This window comes from Pseudoliparis swirei, chromosome 19, assembly GCF_029220125.1.
Source record: "Pseudoliparis swirei isolate HS2019 ecotype Mariana Trench chromosome 19, NWPU_hadal_v1, whole genome shotgun sequence".
NCBI lineage: Eukaryota > Metazoa > Chordata > Actinopteri > Perciformes > Liparidae > Pseudoliparis > Pseudoliparis swirei.
Window position 1 is genome coordinate 1,059,872 of NC_079406.1, and position 22,262 is coordinate 1,082,133.

At 51.0% G+C, this 22,262-nt stretch overlaps 3 protein-coding genes across 6 annotated transcripts; 2 read left to right on the forward strand and 1 right to left on the reverse strand.

Annotated features, from left to right (window-relative positions):
* Nucleotides 1-1,461: 1,461 nt before the first annotated feature.
* On the forward strand, nt 1,462-6,675 carry LOC130209989 (heterogeneous nuclear ribonucleoprotein H-like). Of its 2 annotated transcripts, none has more exons than XM_056439961.1 (11): nt 1,462-1,560; nt 2,615-2,711; nt 2,804-2,959; nt 3,038-3,181; nt 4,018-4,156; nt 4,827-5,050; nt 5,156-5,301; nt 5,381-5,516; nt 5,593-5,676; nt 5,772-5,864; nt 6,017-6,675. In XM_056439961.1, the coding sequence occupies exons 2-11, from the start codon at nt 2,630-2,632 to the stop codon at nt 6,124-6,126; spliced, it is 1,314 nt and encodes a 437-aa protein (XP_056295936.1). In that variant the 5' UTR covers nt 1,462-1,560; nt 2,615-2,629; the 3' UTR covers nt 6,127-6,675. The 2 variants fall into 2 exon arrangements, with proteins under 2 accessions (XP_056295936.1, XP_056295937.1); XM_056439962.1 differs by having other exon boundaries at nt 4,827-5,011.
* Nucleotides 6,671-12,641, reverse strand: rufy1 (RUN and FYVE domain containing 1). Of its 2 annotated transcripts, none has more exons than XM_056439960.1 (17): nt 12,322-12,641; nt 11,967-12,146; nt 11,768-11,885; nt 11,587-11,688; nt 11,382-11,505; nt 11,252-11,313; nt 11,042-11,177; nt 10,868-10,969; nt 10,676-10,792; nt 10,382-10,549; nt 10,218-10,315; nt 10,015-10,134; nt 9,399-9,528; nt 8,942-9,036; nt 8,811-8,859; nt 8,657-8,734; nt 6,671-8,583 (listed from the first exon to the last, which is right to left on the reverse strand). In XM_056439960.1, the coding sequence occupies exons 1-17, from the start codon at nt 12,638-12,640 to the stop codon at nt 8,437-8,439; spliced, it is 2,145 nt and encodes a 714-aa protein (XP_056295935.1). In that variant the 5' UTR covers nt 12,641; the 3' UTR covers nt 6,671-8,436. The 2 variants fall into 2 exon arrangements, with proteins under 2 accessions (XP_056295935.1, XP_056295934.1); XM_056439959.1 differs by having other exon boundaries at nt 9,378-9,528.
* Nucleotides 12,642-12,786: 145 nt separating this feature from the next.
* On the forward strand, nt 12,787-17,287 carry hbegfa (heparin-binding EGF-like growth factor a). Of its 2 annotated transcripts, XM_056439963.1 has the most exons (7): nt 12,787-12,858; nt 13,830-14,134; nt 14,788-15,033; nt 15,433-15,622; nt 15,708-15,863; nt 16,033-16,119; nt 16,236-17,287. In XM_056439963.1, exons 2-6 carry the CDS (start codon nt 14,092-14,094, stop codon nt 16,103-16,105), a joined length of 708 nt encoding a protein of 235 aa, XP_056295938.1. In that variant the 5' UTR covers nt 12,787-12,858; nt 13,830-14,091; the 3' UTR covers nt 16,106-16,119; nt 16,236-17,287. The 2 variants fall into 2 exon arrangements, with proteins under 2 accessions (XP_056295938.1, XP_056295939.1); XM_056439964.1 differs by lacking the exons at nt 12,787-12,858; nt 16,033-16,119 and having other exon boundaries at nt 13,820-14,134.
* The last annotated feature ends 4,975 nt before the right edge of the window (nt 17,288-22,262 follow it).

The window sequence follows — 22,262 nt, forward strand, 5'->3', positions numbered from 1 at the left end:
ACACATAATCCCTTGATATTCTTTAACATATTGTGTATGCTTGGATGAGTTAGGTATATGTATATTTTAATATTACTTATTTTTTTATATAGGTGAGGAAACAGGTTTTTTTTGTGCCAATATGTTTTGCATTTATGGAACTCCAGTGATTGTGTGAAATCAAAAAGTGTCTGATCTCATTGTAAATGTTTCTGGTTCTCTCCTAGAAAGCAAATTAATATATCATTAAATTCCATGAGACTAAAAACACAAGAGAACAATAATTCTGCTGTTTGCAGTAATACATGTAGTAAACTGTTATATATTTGATTATCTTTATAAAACGTGTATTATTTGAAATGTACCTCAGAATCCAAAGTAAATGCACTGAAGGATGTGACATGTATGATTAGTTAACAATGGTCAAGTAGTATTTTAAAGGACACATATTATGTTAATTTCCTACTTGTATTAATACTTGTATTTTGTATCAGTGCTAAAAACATGTTTACGCAACAACAAAAAACCCTGCATATATCATATTTGACTTATTGCAACAACAAACAAATAGTAAGAGTATAAAGTGTTACATTTCCCAATTATATGTATTTGGAGTGTATAAAAAAAACAGAAAATAAAACCTATCAAGTCAAATATGAGTTCTTAAAAAACTATTTTATATTGAATAACTTAACTTTAGTGAATTTAATTCAAGTTATTTAACTTTCAATTTTATACATGGCCACACATACATGCCTTGCTCAAGGGGTCTTCTGAAGTTGCTGAAGGACTTCACCTGCATTAATCCTTTCGGATGGTCAATAGATTTCAACAATGAACAATGTGTGGCTTATTTTATTGCTTTTGGGCTGCCACTCCTCAAACCAACATATTTGATTAGTTTGTTGTTAAGAATTTGAGAGCTGCTCTTTCATTACTCCTAAAATACCTTTGAAACTGATGACCATGTCTCACCAAAACCAACAAGCAAGCTTATTAGGTTACGGTTTTATAATGTTTTAGTTTGCTTTGTTGTAAAACAAGAACATTAATTTTATTTTAAAAGAAGTACAAGTTAGAGACCACTGTAGTTAGAATAACTTATACTTGAAGGCCTGGCCAGGAGATGCACCCGGCCAGCCAGGGCCTCGGGCGGCAACGTCATCATTTTTGGGCGTGGACGCAAGCAAGACGGAGGCGATTGGTTATTCATCCGGTTGCCAGGTATGCGTAAAATCCCACATTTCCTGTTAATTCTAACCTTCTTATACGGTCTATGATTTTAAACGTAGGATTGGAACAAATGACAGAATAATTTAAAACAACTTGAGACCCTTGCAATTTGATACAATTTAAAAACGCAGCAAGATTCTAATATTGATAACAGTAGTACTGATGACGTTGAACAACGTGGTTGCGTTGCGTTTTGGAACGGGGGCGATGAGTGGTTAAGTGAGGCTTTTTTGTAGTCTCCGAAAGGGGGTTACTTACAGCGCTCTGGCAACCCAGTGCTAGGTTTCAGCTGCATCACGCAGGTCTGGTCATACATACTCCGGCGTGTGGTATCTACGTTTGTATCAGGTACATATGTTTGTTTAATTGTGGTTTTCATTGTCTTATCTAAACACATCGCCGACTTTTCGTTCTCCAGCAGCAGCGCGTCGCTCTCGGTGTGTCTGTGAGATCATATTAATATCCCGTTAGCTAGCTCATGCTAGCGCTAGCTAGCAGGCAGCGCTCATAACATGGCGCCGGGCGAGAGGGCCGCTTTTGTTCTCCCGGCTGGGTGCGGTGCTGAGCGCGCGCGGCGCCACGCATCCTGCCCGCAATGAATGAACTACGATTTACAAAATCGTGATATGGCTTCTGCGAACTGGCGCTAATATATCGAAACCCGTCGACGCCGGAAATGTTTGCGGAATAAAGTAGTTTAGCTCCACGTTATGTCGCTAAAGTTAGCTGCCGGCCCTCCGCGTTCGCGCTTTTTTTTATCAAGCGGTCACATTTTTGTTGACGAGAAAGTGTTGGATGATGAAGTAATTTGGAAAACTAATGGCGATTTATGTTCGTAGACGACACCGTTCTTTGTTGCAGGGTAAAGTCCCGTGATCTTCTTTTCATGGACGGTATGTCGGTTCGTGCCTCCAAGCGGCCGCTAGATGGCGCTGCAGGCCGCGGCCCTCAGCTAGCATCGTGCTACAGTTAGCATTTGAATACATTACGTTTGAGTAAAATACTCTTTAGTGTCGTGAGTAATTCAATGCAAGCTTGTAACCTCATTCCCTCTGCCATACACACCGATATGGTAGACATGCAGACCGTAACTCAAATATAATTTAATTCCATACATGGAAGTTGGTGTTTTCACTTTGATAAAAAAGCCAATTTTAATTAAATGTACTAGCACAAGGATGGGAATCTAGTACATTTCATTGATTGTGAGGTGTATTTAAAGCAATGACGAAAATCACAGTGGAATATAATTGTTAAAAAAAATCTGATATGAACATTTTATGAGAAATTAAAATGATTTAACCCCCCCACACACACACATTAACTGGCACCTGTGATCTGTGGTTTGAATGTATGATCTCTAGCGTTTGTCCTAATCTCATACGTGGACTATTTTCTTCAGGTGTTGTAACAAGCCATGGCTGATGAGGGATATGTAATACGCATCAGGGGTCTCCCATGGTCCTGCTCAGTGGATGAAGTACAGAGGTTTTTCTCTGGTAGGTATTTCATATATAATTGTTATAAGAAAGTATTTCTGTAATTACAAGAAATGTAGAATATATTTAATGATGCGCATTTCTTTTTGCAGAATGCAAAGTCATCAGCAACGGAGGTGGCGTCCACTTCACCTACACACGAGAGGGGCGTCCCAGCGGAGAGGCGTTTGTGGAAATGGAGAACGAGGAAGACCTCAAGATCGCGGTGAAGAAGGACCGAGAAACGATGGGCCACAGATACGTCGAGGGTGTGTACGACCGCTGCCTTTGTGAGTTACCTGAACGTTACGCTGTGATGACTGACCGCCGTACGTCCTGTGATGCAGTGTTTAAATCCAACAATGTCGAGATGGACTGGGTCATGAAGCACACCGGGCCGAACTGTCCCGAGACGGCGGGCGACGGGCTCGTCCGGCTCCGAGGTCTTCCCTTCGGCTGCAGCAAGGAGGAGATAGTTCAGTTTTTCTCAGGTAAAAGAAGACTTGCTCAGCGGTTACCTGTAAAACCTCCTTGATGTAAAGGTGGTTTTACGTTCCTTGTTTCTTCTTCTCCATCTTCCTTTTCTTGTCTCCTTTCTCCTATACACACTTACCAATTCTTTTTTTTTACCAAGAAGTCAACATGCAATAGGAAAATTATTATAACCTAACTAAAAAATAAAAAAAAATTGTAATCAGTGAGGTTATGATGCCAGAAAAGGAAGTTTAGAATTTAGATGGAGGAATTATTTAAAGACCAGGTTAAGCTCAGGGGCTGACATCTGTTATGCAAACACCCGTTTTCCCATCATGCCATCATGCGTCCATTTAAATCACCTTTCTTCTCTCATTGGGTCCGATGTGAGGCGGCGGAGCTAAATGTTGACGTCTGTGCCTCCTGGTCATCATCGTGACGGAAAGGGTCTCATCACCGAGTAGACCAGTCCCATTGTGTCTCCTCTCCCCATTCACTCACACCCGTGTTTTGAATGCATCATTTCTATAGACACACGTTTTAGATTAGTTTAGATTTAGTCATTTTAACTCTTGTCGCCCACCAGGATCTTTCTCTCTCTCCATCAACACACCGATACTCGCCCGATGCCCCACACGGCGCCCGTTTCCATGTTCTTCCTCTTTCCCCATTTCTTCATTTCTTTTTTTAAATCCCTAAACTACAGTAACTATAACTTTAGCCAGCCACTGATCTGGTATGTGTGATGTGTAGAGTTTTCCATAAGTTTTCTATCTCTCTTTAGAGTTCTCTCTGTGATTGGGCATGTGATTTAATATGTCCCCTGCTGGGGTTATCTGTCCTTGGGTTGAAGGGTTGGAAATCGTGCCAAATGGGATAACATTGCCGGTGGACATCCAGGGGAGGAGTACGGGGGAGGCCTTCGTGCAGTTTGCTTCACAGGATATAGCTGAAAAGGCTCTAAAGAAACACAAGGAAAGAATAGGGCACAGGTGGGGATGGTTGGTCGGTTGGCTGGATACGTTGCTTTTCTTATGGTGTGCACCCTCAACATCTGAACTAAATGCACATCAGACACTACATTAGTTTTGGCTAATTCAAACAAATTTGTAATGTTTTTACCACAAATGCACACATTCACACGGGAAGGTTGGTGCTTGGGCACCATCACACACGCTCGCTCACGACAGTCCATTACTTTTGAGAACCAATGCTGTCTCAGCACTACACATCAGTCCAGGTTGCTAACTGGTAAGGAGTCTCCCTGGTGCTAAAATCAGAGGGCCGCTGTACACGTGGATCTGGAGCCCACCGCCACAGGTAACGCTCAGAGAGTTACAGACGGGTCGGAGCCCCTCTAAACCAGGACAATGGCTGTCGTGGCGACGACACGGGACGCTGTATTCAATCAGTTGTAGAATGACTTCAGGTAACTATAAGAAATGTGTAACAGGCAATAAGGCCCTGGTCATTTTGCACAGCTTAATTTTTGCAACTCAGTTAAGTTCTTTTTTTACCGTTTTAACAACTAGCCTCTAGCACTCTAAAGATATTACTGCCGTTGGCCTGCACCATGACAGCCTCTGCATCGCCCAGGTGCATCTTCAGCAGCCTGGGCCGGTCCACGCCCCGCGGCTCACCGCGCCGTCTCTATGCTCCTAGGTACATTGAGATCTTCAAGAGCAGCCGCGCCGAGGTGCGGACCCATTACGAGCCCCAGCGGAAGCCCATGGGCATGCAGAGGCCGAGCCCCTACGACCGGCCCTCGGGCGGCCGCGGCTACATGATGGGCCGAGGGGGGTCCTACGAGAGGATGCGGCGCGGCGGCGGCGGCGGCTATGGAGGAGGTGGGTGTCAAGTGGACCTGACATCTGATTTTAATAACGGTTTGCAATCATTTCATATGAGACCTCGCCCCGTGTTCCCTCGTGCTAACGCTGCACTATCCGAGGGTCCTCCGTACGGACAGAGTTAACCGTGGTTGTGTTTAGGGGTGTCGGATGGACGATATGGAGATGGCGGCGGTGGTGGCGGTGGAGGCGGCGGCGGCGGCTCCTCCTCCTTCCAGAGCACAACAGGCCACTGTGTCCACATGAGGGGTCTCCCCTACAGAGCCTCAGAGACGGACATCTACAACGTAAGACGGCTGAACTCCCTCTGCACATTGCAGATGTTCAGCTCGTATCCTAACGCGTGTTTCAATATGTCCTCCTCAGTTCTTCTCGCCGTTGAATCCGGTGCGGGTCCACATTGAGATCGGGCCAGACGGCCGGGTGACCGGGGAGGCGGACGTAGAGTTTGCCACGCACGAAGATGCCGTGGCGGCCATGTCCAAGGACAAAGCCAACATGCGTGAGTTTGCCGTGTGATTGGACCGCCCCCCCTGCCTGTGAGTTTGCATGATGACGGTCGTGATCTCTCCCCTCAGAACACCGCTACGTGGAGCTGTTCTTGAACTCAACAGCAGGGGGCAGTAACGGAGCCTACAGCAGCCAGATGATGGGAGGCATGGGTGAGTTGGGAGAGGCTCGGGGCATCTGTTGTGTGTGTGCACGCCGTCGGCTCCTGTGGTTCCGGCCTCCTGAACCGGATGTCTGTCCTCTACAGGGAACCAGTCGTCTTACAGCAGTGGCCAGCTGAGCTCGGGGTACTCTGGTGGCTACAGCAGCCAGGGCAACATGGGCGGCTACAGTGACTACAGTGAGTGTCGGCGCCGTTGAGGTTTCTTCGAAAGCCACAAAGTTCAGCCTCCTCTGTGTTTGTTTTGGCTTGGAAGGACAGTCGTGGATTGTTTGTGTCCGGCTCCTGAAGGAACTCCTCGGTCCTATCGTTTGTATTCTCTCTCTTGTTAGGTAACCAGAGCGGGATGGGAAGCAGTTACTACGGCGGCGGCGGCGGCGGCGGCGGAGGAGGAGGAAGCAGAGGCTCCATGAATGGACTGAGCGGGGGATGGGGGATGTAGATTTTCTTTTCCATGATTTGATGTTTGTTTTTTTTAAACTCAGCATTTTGCTGGTAGGACTGGAAACGCAAGTCTCACCCAGTAACCGTCGGGCGAGGGTCTGAAGCATGGAGGGGGGAGGGTTTGTATTTTTTTTAAGTGGATGATCTTCAGAGAGAAGTGAGATCATCTGGTGTCAGAGAAGCTGTTCGTCTTCCCCGTTCTCAGATTTAAATGTTCATTACAGGATGTGTCTGTCCTCTCAACCCGCCCGGTGCTGGTGGCGTTGACGTAGATTCGATGTCTGAGTGCAAGAACAAAACATATCAGGACGCGTATCTTCTGATGTTTTGACCTTATTTCACCGTCTAGTGTTAAGCTTTTCTTTTTTTATTCCCAGTTAAACTGTTAATCTGAATCGAGACGTCACATGTTCAGAGCATGTTTTTTTTTCTGGATTTAGGGGCACGTGAATTTCAACTCTGCTGACATGAAGGTTTCTACTGCTTCAATGCTCTTTGTATTTCCTGTGCACAAAGTGAATAAAATAGTCTGGAATATCTAATTGAATTGAGCGTTGCAAAAAAGGAGTCTTTATTTCATTTATCAAATACGTATACAAAACATTCATCACCAAATTAATCAAGATGGCTTTGTAGCAGTTACACAATCTACAAAACCAGGTAATACATTCTAAAATAGATTCAACATTCTCATCATACAATGAGTTTGCATGTAGCAGTGATCCATAGCTGTAAAAAGATAGAATAAAGAAGTACACTGATGATCCTGAATGTAACTAAGGTTCAGTTAAATCAAATTCCAAAGAAATTAATCTCATCCTACATTTTAAGTAAACAAGTCTCCATAAATGTTCGCTCATCCGGTCAGTTAAAAGGGTTTAATACAGATTAATTACTTCTCCTGAATTTCAGGCAACAGTGGAAATGGACCACCAAATCACATCTCAGATTTGATGACATTCTTCAAACACCCGTATAAAATCATCGTGTGGTGGTGGAGCTCCTCCGCAGCAGGAGGCCGTGGCGGTGGAGCTCCTCCGCAGCAGGAGGCCGTGGCGGTGGAGCTCCTCCGTCAGGAGGCCGTGGCGGTGGAGCTCCTCCGTCAGGAGGCCGTGGCGGTGGAGCTCCTCCGTCAGGAGGCCGTGGCGGTGGAGCTCCTCCGTCAGGAGGCCGTGGCGGTGGAGCTCCTCCGTCAGGAGGCCGTGGAGCTCCTGTGCAGCAGGAGGCCGTGGTGGTGGAGCGCCTCCATCGTGAGGCCGTGGCGGTGGAGCTCCTGTGCAGCAGGAGGCCGTGGTGGTGGAGCGCCTCCGTCGTGAGGCCGTGGCGGTGGAGCTCCTCCGTCAGGAGGCCGTGGCGGTGGAGCTCCTCCGTCAGGAGGCCGTGGTGGTGGAGCTCCTCCATCGTGAGGCTGTGGCGGTGGAGCTCCTCCATCGTGAGGCCGTGGCGGTGGAGCTCCTCCATCGTGAGGCCGTGGCGGTGGAGGTCCTCCATCGTGAGGCCGTGGCGGTGGAGCTCCTCCATCGTGAGGCCGTGGCGGTGGAGCTCCTGTGCAGCAGGAGGCCGTGGTGGTGGAGCGCCTCCATCGTGAGGCCGTGGCGGTGGAGCTCCTCCGTCAGGAGGCCGTGGCGGTGGAGCTCCTCCGTCAGGAGGCCGTGGCGGTGGAGCTCCTCCATCGTGAGGCCGTGGCGGTGGAGCTCCTGTGCAGCAGGAGGCCGTGGTGGAGCTCCTCCATCGTGAGGCCGTGGCGGTGGAGCTCCTGTGCAGCAGGAGGCCGTGGTGGTGGAGCTCCTCCGTCAGGAGGCCGTGGCGGTGGAGCTCCTCCGTCAGGAGGCCGTGGTGGTGGAGCTCCTCCATCGTGAGGCCGTGGCGGTGGAGCTCCTGTGCAGCAGGAGGCCGTGGTGGTGGAGCTCCTCCATCGTGAGGCCGTGGCGGTGGAGCTCCTCCATCGTGAGGCCGTGGCGGTGGAGCTCCTCCATCGTGAGGCCGTGGCGGTGGAGCTCCTCCATCGTGAGGCCGTGGCGGTGGAGCTCCTCCATCGTGAGGCCGTGGCGGTGGAGCTCCTCCATCGTGAGGCCGTGGCGGTGGAGCTCCTCCATCGTGAGGCCGTGGCGGTGGAGCTCCTCCATCGTGAGGCCGTGGCGGTGGAGCTCCTCCATCGTGAGGCCGTGGCGGTGGAGCTCCTCCATCGTGAGGCCGTGGCGGTGGAGCTCCTCCATCGTGAGGCCGTGGTGGTGGAGCTCCTCCGTCAGGAGGCCGTGGTGGTGGTGGAGCTCCTCCGTCAGGAGGCCGTGGTGGTGGAGCTCCTCCGTCAGGAGGCCGTGGTGGTGGAGCTCCTGTGCAGCAGGAGGCCGTGGCACACGTCACACACCCTCACCGGCCGGGGGTATGACGGCAGGGCCAGCTCGTTACTGGAGCAGAAGTTGCAGTAGATGTCGCCACAGTTTCGACAGTGGTGCTGCAACCGAGACGTGGACGCCTCAGTGATGTGGACATGATGATAGAAGAAGCACAATGAGGGGGGGCACTACCTTCCTGCGTGCGATGGAGAACTCCTTCTCGCACTGCTTGCACTGGGTGGCCTCGTCGTCCTTCAGCCAGGCGTGGCCCTGGCGGAGCAACGGACAACAGGTCAGGCTCTCCTCACAGCACCACTGAACACGTCACGCGCTCCACACGCCGTACCTTCAGAGCTTTGTTGACCTCCTTGAAGTCCTCCATCTTGAGTTTAGACCTTTGACAAAAGCAACACAGAAAGCTTATGAAGTGGTCCGTGCTCTGGCGGAACAAAGTGAGAAAGACCCGGCAGCACTGACTGGCTGAGGTGATGCCCCATCTCCTGCAGCGCCTGCTCCTGCTGCCCACACGTCTGCTGCAGCTGCCGCTTCTCATGCTTCAGGTCCTGCAGCTCCTGTTCCCCGGACACAAGACCCAGGAAATCACTATTGTAAAGGATTAGCAAATTCTTGCTCAGTCACTAAAAATAGGACAAACACATTTTAACTGAGTCTGTTGAACTAGCAAATAGACATTCAAAACAGTAACCACTCAAGCTGCAGCTGCCCGAGGGATGAGATGAAAGCCATGAGTTGAGAGGAGCTGACCGCCCTGATGTCATGAGCTCGTGCCCTCTGGGGTTCTCAGTCCCACTGAAGTAAAACGACTTCTGCACAGGAAGTTCAGACGAAGCGCAGAAACGTTTTTCCCTTATTTAGAAAGAAGCATCTACACCCCGAGCCGAGTGACCCGAACCCGGCGGCGTGAGGGGCTGACCGCGTGGAGGCCCTGCAGCTGCTGCAGCTGCGTGCGCAGCTCGGTGCTGTTGTCCTGCTCCTGCAGCAGCGCCCTCTGCAGGCTCTGCCGCTGCTCCCGCTCGGAGCGCAGCTCGCCCTCCAGACCCAGCCTGAGGACGGAGGAGACGGGTCAACGCTCATCCCTCACACACGGTGTTCACCTCAGAGAGGTGCACTTCATTCTGCGTGAAACAAAAAGGCGTCTGAGGAGATGTGTGTGCGAGGCATCCTTCAGAGACACACCTACTTTAAAACACTCACATTGACCACATCTATTCCATCTAGTTACGTGAACAGATCGGTTGATTTATTTAGATTCAGAGGTTTGGTTGGTGAGGAGGAGAGACTTTCTACTGGAGCCCCGTTGACACGCATTTATAATCTATAAGTATTCACGTTGCTTTTGTGTAAATATTTGATTTTACACTCGTTTGAGCTCAAGATGTGAAGAAGCCACACGTATGTTCATTGCACCATGAAGGATAATGTCCAGTTAAAAAGATGCAACAGAAAGTTACTGGAGTGGATTTAAAAGATCTTTTCGTGAAGTGTGAGCTCTGAACTCTGACTGTCGGTGCCGTGTTGTGCGTGTTGACCTTTGTGTGTCCAGGTCAGTCAGCTGCTTCTGCAGAGCGTCCACCGTCCCCTGCAGCTCCGCCCTCAGCTCTCGGTCCGACCGGTCGCTGTGTTGACGCTCCCGCTCAGAGTTCTGCAGCCTGAGGCCCGACCGGCCGGGAGGAGAGGACGACTTCAGGACGGAGCACGCTTATAAAACCAGAAACCGCCGCACGACACACACCTGCGCTCCAGCTCCGCCGTGGCTCTCTCCATGTCGTCCATCTTCTGCTCCAGCTGCACCGCCTCGCTCTGCTTCTCGCCCGCCACGCGCTCCCAGTCCTTGAGCCAGAGGTTGTGTTGGCGTGCGTTGCGTTAGCATGCGTTGTGTTGATGTGCGTTGTGTACCTGAGCTTTGTGGAACATCTGCAGGTTGAGGGTCTTCACCTGGCCCAGCTGCAGCCTCAGGGCGGCCAGCGTGTCCTGCTTCTCGTGCGTGTCCTTCTCCAGCAGCCGCATGGCCACCTCCATCTCCTGCTTCAGGCCCACCTGCAGCTCCAGCTCTCGCTCCAGCTCCTGCCAACGGGTCAGCTTCAGGTCTGGAGTCTCCCCGTGACCACGGGACAGAGTGCTGCTACACGACTCGGCGCCTCGCAGGAAGACTCATTTCTATCGGCCACATGCTCCACATCCTCTTGATACCTGGCGAATGCGCCTCTCCTCCTTGAACTGCTTCCAGGCCACGTTGTACATCTGGTCCAGGCCCTGTCGGGTCTGCTTGTACGTCTCCAGCTCCACCTGGCTGTCCTGAAGCGCTGCCTGCACAGACACGGTGTACAGTGTGGGCTATGGACAGCGGTGGAGCTGATGCAGTTGATGTCGTTGACCTCTGACCTCTTCCTTCTTCTGGCTGGACTGTAAGATCGTCTCGTTCTCCTTCCTGAGATGTTGCCGTTCTTCCCTCAGAGAGTTGATTCTGTCGGTCGCCGCCGTCAGCTGAGCAAAATGAATCCATCAGACGCGAGAAGCAAAGCTTAGACACAGACAGACAGACAGACAGACAGACACCTCCTCTAGCAGTTTCCTGTTGGTCTTCTCGATGGCGTCCACCTTGGCCTGCAGGTCGGTGACGGTGCCGCTCAGGTGACGGTTTAACTCTTCGATGTAGTGCTTCTGATCCAAGATGGCCGTCATCTTGGCGTCACTTCAAGAGAAAGAGCAGAGCGGGTCGGCGCTGAGCGCATCGGGGCCGTGTGCAGACGGCGGGGAGACGCTCACTTTTTTGGCGTCTCGCTCTTGGCGGGGTCCTTCAGGTACAGGGAGAAGTCGATGACTCCCACCTGAACGGGGGAGGAGAAGCGGATCAGAACACGGGAGGCGACGGCCCGCGGGACCGGCCGGCGCTCACCTGAGAATCCAGATCCTCCCCTTTGATGCAGAGGTTGGCGTCGATGACGTTGAGGCCCACCAGGAGGCCCCCCAGCACCGCGCCCTCCTCCTCCAGCATCAACGCTCCGGACTCGTAGAACTCGCTGGGAGGAGCCGGACGAGGGAATGCACATCGTTAACAAACCAACGAGCCCGTGTTCGACAGCGTGCTCCTGGGGACGGACCTCAGGAGGCCTCTGCGGTCCAGCAGAGCCGTCATGTAGTCGGCCATCGTCTTCTGCATGAGCGCCAGATGCAGCCAGGCCCGTCCTCGGCCCAGGCCGGTCCTGAGAAGAGAATGAGTCCCTAAGTAACAGACTTCCATGTGTATCCCCTCGTCGGCCTCCCGGTGGCGCGGCAGCGGACCTGATGCCCGGCAGGTCTCTGGCGCTCGTGGCGATGTTCACGGACTCGGGACACAACCTCTCCACCAGCTCCAGCGGGCCCCAGATGGACTTGTTCTGACCGATGAAGGATTTCTTTGCTGAAAACAACAAAAAGGGGGAAGTGATCTGCGTGAGATCGTTGGATGACATACGACTCGTTTCTAGAAGGCGGCGCTCACCTTTCAGCCCGTGTTTCAGGCAATGCTCCAGGACGATGAAGAACTGCTGCAGAGGGGGGTAGTCCGAGTCCAGGGTCCGGCCCAGGCTCAACGAGGACTGGATCAACACCTTGATGCTCAGCTTCATCATGCTGAGCAGGTTGGATCTCTCGATGGCCATCGGGTCCCTGGGGGGCGGGGCTGTGGGGAGGAACACGTCACGGAATGCAGAACAAACGCCGCGAAATCAAGAGCGTGCTCTTCATGTCACGTGACCCGACAGCTGATACGTTTCCAACAGGAAGTGGAAGACTTTCTGTTGCACCACTTCCCTAACTTCTGCTGAGCAGGTGTTCGGAGTGACGTCGCAGCCCACCTGGGAGCGCCGTCGCCGCGTGGAGCTCCGGTCCGGACTCCCGGTCCGTCGGGGCGGTGGACCCGTGTGAGGGGCGCCTCTGGGCGGCGTAGCTCACCCCGCTGCTGATCGTTTCCGTGGCCTTCCGAGCCAGAGACAAGATGGGAGCCGACCAGCTGCTCCCTGCCGCCGGTGCCGCGGCCGGCGGCTCCGCCCGGTCCCGCTCGTCGCTGCCACCGGACTCGTCGCCGCTCGCGGCTTCCGGTACTTCGGGCTCATCGCGCGGTTGTAGCGTCTCCTCCTCTACGGCTGTGTTTACCTCCGCTGCCTCGTCGGCCATGTTTGACCCCCCGCCGTCACGTGACCAGACCAGAGAAATCACGCGCGCTGTGAGAACTTTATTCTTCTTCTTCTTCTCTCAGTATTATCGGTAGGGAGGCATCAGCGCCCCCTAGTGGACCGGGCGGGAGCGCGGCGGACACACGCGGAAGGACTCGCGCGTGTGATTCTGAGGCTCTCCGTTCATCTGAAACCGGCAGGAGGCGTTTCCCACGGGAGGTATTGACACGTGACAGACATGTCGAGCGTAATGTTTGTTCCTGTTTGGTATCACTTTCCTTATCTTGCTCCCCACTGTCGCTATGGCAACGAGTCCTTAAACAAATGTTATGAACACAGCCTCTCCTCAACACCACATTCCTGGTCTCGGGAGTTCGTGACAAGATGGTGAGCTGAGGATGTTATCGCCACTGCTGTGATGACTCCAGCCCCCTTGAGGTCCCTTTGTAGTCCCTTCTGAGTGAGGTGTAGTTCCCAGTTTCTCCACGTGGGGGCGCAGACGAGCTGTGCGCCATTCACCTGTTGAACCTGTTACAAGGTGCTTTAATTATTTATAGGCCTTAATACATTACACAGTCCAGTTTATACCCTGAAATAATTCGACTTTAAAACTGAGTGAATGAGTGCAGATACATTATTTGTTGATATTTTTATTGCATTATTATAAAAAGTAACATTTCAGTAATATTTGTTTGTATGTGACTTTCTATCTATCTCTATATATATCTCTATCTATCTCTCTAGCTCTATCTCTGTCTGTCTGTTTATTCATCCATCCATTCATCCATCTAAAAAGACAGCAGAGTGACGATATATATATATATATATATATATATATATATTATATTGCCATCCATGTAATACACACCTCTTGAACACATGTGAAGCCTTAAAGATGAGGTAAGGCAACAACACTTATATAGATGAGAATGAGAGAGGGTCCTTCATATATATATATATATATATATATATATATATATATATATATATACACACACACCTTAAGTTCAGGTGAGAACTTGGAGCAGAAGATGAACGTATTGATGAAACTTCATTAAAACAGAAACACCTTTTACATTCTGAATCCCGTCTCCTTAAATATCGATAATTTATAATCCTGTATAATCGTAATCCTAACGTAAAGAGTCCGTACACACCGGAGTGCCTCCTCTCACCATCCCTGTCTGCAGGCTGCTCGGTAACACCGGGCCAGCCTGCAGCCGGAGGCGTGGTGACGCGCGCGCGCCCATAAATACCGCGGAGCCTCCACCCGGGCGCTCCTTCTCTCCGCTCCTCCGACCACCAACATCCTGGAAGAGGACACACAGGCGGAATACCCACACACACCGAGAGAGAGAGCGAGAGAGAGAGAGAGAGAGAAAGGAAGGAAAGGAAGGAATCCTCAGGAGCGCAACGAGTGAAGGATACAACTTGGAGAACTCTTTGGACGCGATGAGGATTTTCGGTGTTGTTCTGCTGCTCGTTCACGTCTCCGGTGAGTTCCATGTGACACGACAGCCTCCTTCTCCTTTGAGCGACATGTTCATGACGAAATGATCAGAATGATAATAGAATAATGAAGTTTGACAGGAGCTGCGCGCGCATCGCTTCTTCCCGGCGTGTTACGCCGTTACGCTGCCGGGCTATTCGGGATCTAACGGGGTCATCTCGCTATTTTAGAGCATGCTTTATGAAACTGGAGACATTTATTTTTAACTCATATTCTTGGGTTAGGGTTAGGGTATTCTTGTGTGTGTGTGACACAGGAGGGACTATATGACAACTCATACCCCCCCCCTCCCCACTGTTTTTCCTTTCCTGCATTTCAAGTTCAAGACCCACTTTTGGCCAGCTGCCACTCTGCCAGAGTGCTCTTGAGCAAAGGGGGTGAACACTCTGTGTCTCAGTGTGTTTCCTAACTGAGATCCTAGGATTCCACAATCCTTCCTGGAGCTTCCTTGTGCTCAACATGTTTGGACTTGCCCTCTGAGGTCCTCCCACCTTGGCCCACTAACCTGCTTCCTCGTCCCCCTAGAGGGCCCTGAGGGGTCCCCTAGAGGACTCTAAGGGGTCCCCTAGAGGGCCCTGAGGGGTCCATTCTGCCAGACGATGAATATTTACCTCTTAAACTCTCCTTCTTCCCTCCAGCCGTGACTAGACTGGCCAGCGGAGCCGCAGTGGACCGGTATGAGAGCGACAGGCAGCGGCACACAGCAGTGTTCAACCTGGACACCACCAGGAACCAGAGGGTGGAGGAGGAGGAGGAGGAGGAGGAGAGCCTGAGCGCCACCACAGCAGAGTACGGCCGGGCCGGCGTGGAGGAGTACGGGGATTATTACTATGAAGACGAGTACGAAGACGGCATGTCTGGAGACTACGTGGAGCTACCACGAAGTACGGAGTTTTATATTTATCCCATTTATTATATTTATCAGATTTATTATATTTATCAGATTTATTATATTTATCAATTTATTGTATTTGTCACATATATTTATTTATTATATTTGTCACATTTATTTATTTATTATATTTATCACATTCATTTATTTATTTATTATATTGATCACATTTATCACATTATTGTACTTATCACATTTATTATATTCATCACATTTATTATATTTATCACATTTATATCTATCACATTTATTATATTTATCACATTTATTATATCTATCACATTTATTATATTCATCACATTTATTATATCTATCACATTTATTATATCTATCACATTTATTATATTTCACTCTGCTGAACAAACACAGTAACCTTTGTTTTTTTCTTCAGTTGCCATGGTCAGCAAACCCAAAAATCCGTCGTCCATCCTGGAGGCAGAAGGACAGAGGAGGCGAGGGAAGGGGAGGAAGAGGGGGAAGGGGAAGGGGAAGAAGAGGAACCCGTGCCTGAGGAAGTACAAAGACTTCTGTATCCACGGCACCTGCCAGTACCTGAGGGACGTCCACGCCCCGTCCTGCGTGTGAGTGGCTCCCCGCCGATGGACCGAGAACCGATACTCGTCATTAGTCGTCGTTGACCGTTGACCGTCTGCGTCCCGCCTGCAGGTGTCACCTGAGCTACTCCGGGGAGCGCTGCCAGTTCTTCACGCTGCCGCTGGAGAAGCCGCAGGAGGGCTACAACCGGACCACGGCGCTGGCCGTGGTGGCCGTGGTGCTGTCGTCCGTCTGCCTCACCATCATCGGCCTGCTGCTGCTGCTCAGGTTAGCACACACACACCCGGACACACACACACACACACCCGGACACACACACTCACACACCCGGACACACACACACACACACACCCGGACACACACACAGACGCGCGGCCAGATGGAAGGCCGTCCTGGGAGCACGGAGTCTGAGCTGCTTTTCTTCTGCCGATCACAGGTTTCACAAGCGGGGAGCGTACGATGTAGAGAATGAGGAGAAGGTCAAGCTAGGGTTAGCCTCCAGCCACTGAGGAGACGAGGAAAGGTGAGTCGGGAGGAAAGGACGACAGACACATGCGCCGACACACACCGTCACGCCCACTTCTTCTGTCCTGAATGAGGTCGTACTCACTGCTTCTCTCCCTCTGTTCTCCATGCCAGGCAAAGATGTGGAAATTCTACCTCAAAATAGAAGAAGAGAAGGTAGCTGCGACGGGAAGGTCCTGGAGGGCGGAGGGTCGACCGAGAGGGCGAGGGCGCCTGCCGCCTCCACGAGACGTTCAGGGGACGCGTGGGCGGGGGGACTTATTCCTGAAGGCCCCAGGAGGAGTCGGCCCACCTGGAACTGGAATACTAACGGCCCAGAGGACGGACTGGAGGACGGACTGGAGACGAGGAGGAGGAGGAGGAGGAGGAGGAGGAGGAACACGTCTCGACTCTGTGCTGCTTCCGGTGTGAAAAGAGGTCGTTTTGGACTGAAAGAGTTTTAACGAAAGCATTTTTGTATTTTCCTGCACAAGTCCATCTTTTCTCTCTTTTTTTTGTGTACAGTAAACCGTATATTTATAATTTTAATTTATTTATTTATGCTAACTGTATTTATAGAGATTTTAACCGCCGTCGACCGTTTAAAACAAACCTAATGATGTTACAGCTGTTTTTATATTTCCTCTTCCGTTATTTATTGATGATTTTCTTGTTAAATTCGGCACTTGTAGACGATCCGACGCACTGAAGAGACGGCCGTGCTTTAGATTATTCAGGCTGGATTCACTCGGAGCACCGGGAGCTGCCCGGTGCCGCCGGTGTCGAGGCGTGAGCCGCCAGGCAGCGCGTGGCCTTGCTCAAAGGCACGGCGGCGCTGGCGGCGGGGGGTCGTGGCTGCTCTTACTCCGACGCCTGCTGCAGGTTTGGGGATCTTTTTGCCACTTTGGTGCGAGAGCCGTCATCACGATGTGTATTTATTAAAGGGAACATAGAGACTGTATTATTATTATTATTATTATTATTAAGAAGAGTCGAACATCAAAGGCTCTGCAGCGAGATGTTTGTCGTGTTGTCTTTCTGCCATTAGAGGAGAGAACATGAAATGTGAATTACAGAGTCCCGCCCTTTAAATCCTGTCCTGCAAGTTTTGAAGTGATTTTTTTATTTATGTGATTTTTTTTCTTTCTTTTTTTCAGAGCAAAATAAAAAAACGAACTCAAAAAGACTTTCAGACTCGTGTCGTTCTTAAACCTCATGACACCAAACCTCTGTGCACACGCTGGGCTGGCAGATCAATTAAGATCACTGTGTGTGTGTATATATATATTCATGTGATATTTCAGCCGCTCCGGACGATGACAACACCAGCGTGTTCTTCCGGACGGTTCCAGAGTTGTAATTAAAGTAAACGTCATATTTGTATATTTCCCCTCTCTGACGAAGCACCTGTATCCTGCTGCTAGGGCTGCAGGTCAAAGGGCAAATATGTTTATTCAGTGCCGCGTAGACGTGGAGGCAGAGGGACTTATTAGTTTACGATGCTCAAAGACCAAGAACCTCCATATGTCTGATTGTTTTCCATTTAAATGAACATGTGCCCAGAGGACCAAAGAGAAAGCACTGAGTCTCACAGGTCGTCACTTCACTGACAGGTCGTCACTTCACTGACAGGTCATCATCACTTCACTGACAGGTCGTCATCACTTCACTGACAGGTCATCATCACTTCACTGACAGGTCATCATCACTTCACTGACAGGTCATCACTTCACTGACATCACTTCACTGACAGGTCGTCACTTCACTGACAGGTCATCACTTCACTGACAGGTCATCACTTCACTGACAGGTCATCATCACTTCACTGACAGGTCATCACTTCACTGACAGGTCGTCACTTCACTGACAGGTCGTCACTTCACTGACAGGTCATCATCACTTCACTGACAGGTCATCACTTCACTGACAGGTCGTCATCACTTCACTGACAGGTCGTCACTTCACTGACAGGTCATCACTTCACTGACAGGTCATCACTTCACTGACAGGTCGTCACTTCACTGACAGGTCGTCATCACTTCACTGACAGGTCGTCATCACTTCACTGACAGGTCGTCACTTCACTGACAGGTCGTCAGCGGCCTGGTTCAGGACTCAGTCCCGGCGGCCAGGTGTGTGGCGGGGAACACCTGCTGCTCCGCTCAACGTGACTCACACAGCCGGCAGATGTTGTGTTCAAAGACACAACACCACGTCCGACATCTGAGACCTGAGAACCAGAACCAGAACACCGCAGAGTTCAGAGAGACCGCGCCCACCGGCAGGACGCAGCGATGACATCACGGAGAAGAAAGACTGAAGAACAGCTGGACTGAGCATCTGGTGCCATGAAGTCACAGAGAGAGAGAGAGAGAGAGAGTGTGTGTGTGTGTGTGACAGGCCCGTAGTGGACCACCTAATCCCTCTCAATGTCAAGTGAAGCAACAGGAATAGTTCCGTAGAGAGAGAGAGAGACAGAGAGGAGAGAGAGACAGAGAGAGAGACAGAGAGGAGAGAGACAGACAGAGAGAGACAAAGAGAGAGACAGAGAGAGAGAGACAGAGAGAGGGAGAGAGAGAGAGAGAGAGAGAGAGACAGAGATTTTATTTTTGAAAAGCTTTATTTCAAACCGTGCACCACATAAAACCAAATTGCAATCAACACAAATTTAACTGCAGCACCAATCCTGAAAAAGAAAATTGTTCATGGTGCTCAAGTTCTTTAGAAACAAAAAACCAGAGCTGCTCCCTGAGGCCAGGAGGTGTTCCTCCTCAGTCGCCCTCGCCTCTCGCCCTCTCCTCCTCGTCCTCCTCCAGCAGCACCTTCCTGAGGTCACAGGATCTTCTTCAGCCTGGAGACCTGCTGAGTGAAGGCTCCTCTCTCGTCTTCATCGTGAGGAAGGTGGCAGAGAGGAAGAACTTGTCTCTGCAGAAGTGGTCTTCCACCTTCACATGCCACATCTGCTTCATCTTTCAGAGGAAGTCTTTTAGCTCCTCCACACTGGAGTGAGGAAGAGGAGTAGATTCCTCCTCCGAGCTGGACTCTGGCTCCGCCCCTCTCCTCCTCGACCGCCGTCACCTTCTTTGCCTGTGGGTTTTCTCCTTCCTCCCTCCTCTTCCTCTTTAGCCGGGGACTCTGAGGCTCCTCCCCCTCCATGTCCACCTCACTGTCCGACAGCACCACCTCTCTGGCCCCTGCCCCCCTCTCTTCCTCTGACTCTCCTTTGTCCTCCTCTTCACCTTGTTGGGCCACCTCAGCCCCACCCTCTGCTCCCTCTCCTCCCCCCTCTGGGTACCTGCAGTCCCTGGTTGCTCCCCCTCCCCCCCCTGGCTCCGCCCCCGAGGAGCCGCCCTGCTGGTGTTCTGCTCAGCAGCTCTCCACCGGTGGCAGTCCCTGGCTCTGTGCCTGTGCTCCTCACAGATGAAGCACCTCCCCCTGAGGAGAGCTCGGCCACCCTGATGAACACCCGGAGGCGGAGCTCTCCACCCTGATGAACACCCGGAGGCGGAGCTCTCCACCCTGATGAACACCCGGAGGCGGAGCTCTCCACCCTGATGACCACCCGGAGGCGGAGCTCTCCACCCTGATGAACACCTGGAGGCGGAGCTCTCCACCCTGATGAACACCCGGAGGCGGAGCTCTCCACCCTGATGAACACCCGGAGGCGGAGCTCTTCTCCCTGTTGTTCAGGATCATGGAGAGATGCCTCCGGTGGGACCACACTGCCTCATCCGGGAGGACTTCCACCCTGAGGGGATCTTCTTCAACCGGGACACCACCTTCCCGTGCTTCACCAGCTCCTTCAGAATCACCTCCTCTTTTATAAAAGGAGGCACGTGACCCTGACCGACGGTGTGGCCAGCGGCGCCACCGGCACATGATGCCCCTGATGACCCGACACCACCACCTGGTTCACCTTCGGCACGCTGTCTAGGAACAGAACCACCGCTCCGTTCATACGGGCAGCGGACCTCACGCAGTCATCACGACCACGTCGCCCACTGCCAGCCCCACCTCCTCCTCCCTCCTCCTCCTCCTCCTCCTCCTCCTCCTCCACCTCCTCCTCCACCTCCTCCTAGCACGGGAAACTCGGCGCCACCCTGATCCCGTGTGCCCGCGTGAGGAAGCTCAAGTCCTCCATGACTCTAGCTCCCCGCTAGCCCGCCGGTTAGCTCCCCGCTAGCCCGCCGGTTAGCTCCCCGCTAGCCGCACGCCGCTAACGCGCACACAGATACACAAACAAAACCCTCCGTGAACTCACACACTCACACAGACATTCAGGTGAACCCACACACACTCACAACAAACATACCTTCTTAAAACGTCACTTTTTAACGGGGAAAAACACCGTTAGCCAAACAATTCGCCTCTGCTCCACAAACTCACGTCCTCTCACGCTGAGAGAGAGAGACAGAGAGAGACAGAGAGAGACAGAGAGAGAGAGAGGACTCCTCTGGTTCTGGTCCTCGGCGCCCTGCTGGACCTCAGCCAGGAAACACGGCCCATCATCGGGCAGCGGCGCTGCGCCCGGCCTGCTGGGTTTCCCTTGTAGGGTCAGTGAATGCACCGCGATGCCTCTGAGTGTTCCGGGAGAGACCGGAGGAGCCGAGTCCCCCGTCAGGAGGCCTTCAGGGCCTCTGAAGACCTCCAGGTCTCAGACGTCTCGTGTTCTGGAGATTCTGGTGGAGCCTGAGTCTCTGATGACGGACTCCGGGCAGCATGTGGGGTTAAAGGTCATGAGTCGTGTTCAACATGATCTTTACCTCTAAAGCTTCCATGAGAAGATCTCAATCCACCATGAGACTCCAGGGCTCTCAAGTCTCACGCATTGAGCGTGAGTCTCACGCATTTCGGTCTCATCTCACGCACTCCCGCCACACATCGAATTCCTCACGCTGAAAAAACCTCTCGGCTATTTAATGCTTGAATGCAGGGGTGCTCAATACGCCGATCGATTGTTCCGCTGCAGAGCTCCGACGCCGGTCTACGCGCATTGGGATGGAGTAAAAAAATAGTCACTAGCACCCCCCCCCCCCCCCCCCCCCGTCCCCCGGCAACAACTCTTTTCGGCTCGATGCCGGCGTGCGCAACGGTCAGCTGTATCGGGTGCTGATGGAAATCTCACGCTTGCCTGTCTTCAAAACTTGAGAGCCCTGAGACTCAGAGCTGCGTGTTTGGTCTTCAGAGGCTCTGCAATCATGACATCATGAATCAGAGGAGGCTGTTGTGAAAGGTGCTTCCTGCTCCAGGAGGACAACAATGGCTGGTTTCCACGCGCAGGGAAGTGGAAACACCGACAGTTGGAAACGCAATTATTGTTCAGAGTGGAGATCACCAACAGGAACATGAAATACAACTATTAATGAACCACGAGGAACATGAAATACAACTATTAATGAACCACGAGGAACATGAAATACAACTATTAATGAACCACCAGGAACATGAAATACAACTATTAATGAACCACCAGGAACATGAAATACAACTATTAATGAACCACGAGGAACATGAAATACAACTATTAATGAACCACGAGGAACATGAAATACAACTATTAATGAACCACCAGGAACATGAAATACAACTATTAATGAACCACCAGGAACATGAAATACAACTATTAATGAACCACGAGGAACATGAAATACAACTATTAATGAACCACGAGGAACATGAAATACAACTATTAATGAACCACGAGGAACATGAAATACAACTATTAATGAACCACCAGGAACATGAAATACAACTATTAATGAACCACCAGGAACATGAAATACAACTATTAATGAACCACGAGGAACATGAAATACAACTATTAATGAACCAACAGGAACATGAAATACAACTATTAATGAATCACCAGGAACATGAAATACAACTATTAATGAATCACCAGGAACATGAAATACAACTATTAATGAACCACCAGGAACATGAAATACAACTATTAATGAATCACCAGGAACATGAAATACAACTATTAATGAACCACCAGGAACATGAAATACAACTATTAATGAACCACCAGGAACATGAAATACAACTATTAATGAACCACCAGGAACATGAAATACAACTATTAATGAACCACCAGGAACATGAAATACAACTATTAATGAATCACCAGGAACATGAAATACAACTATTAATGAACCA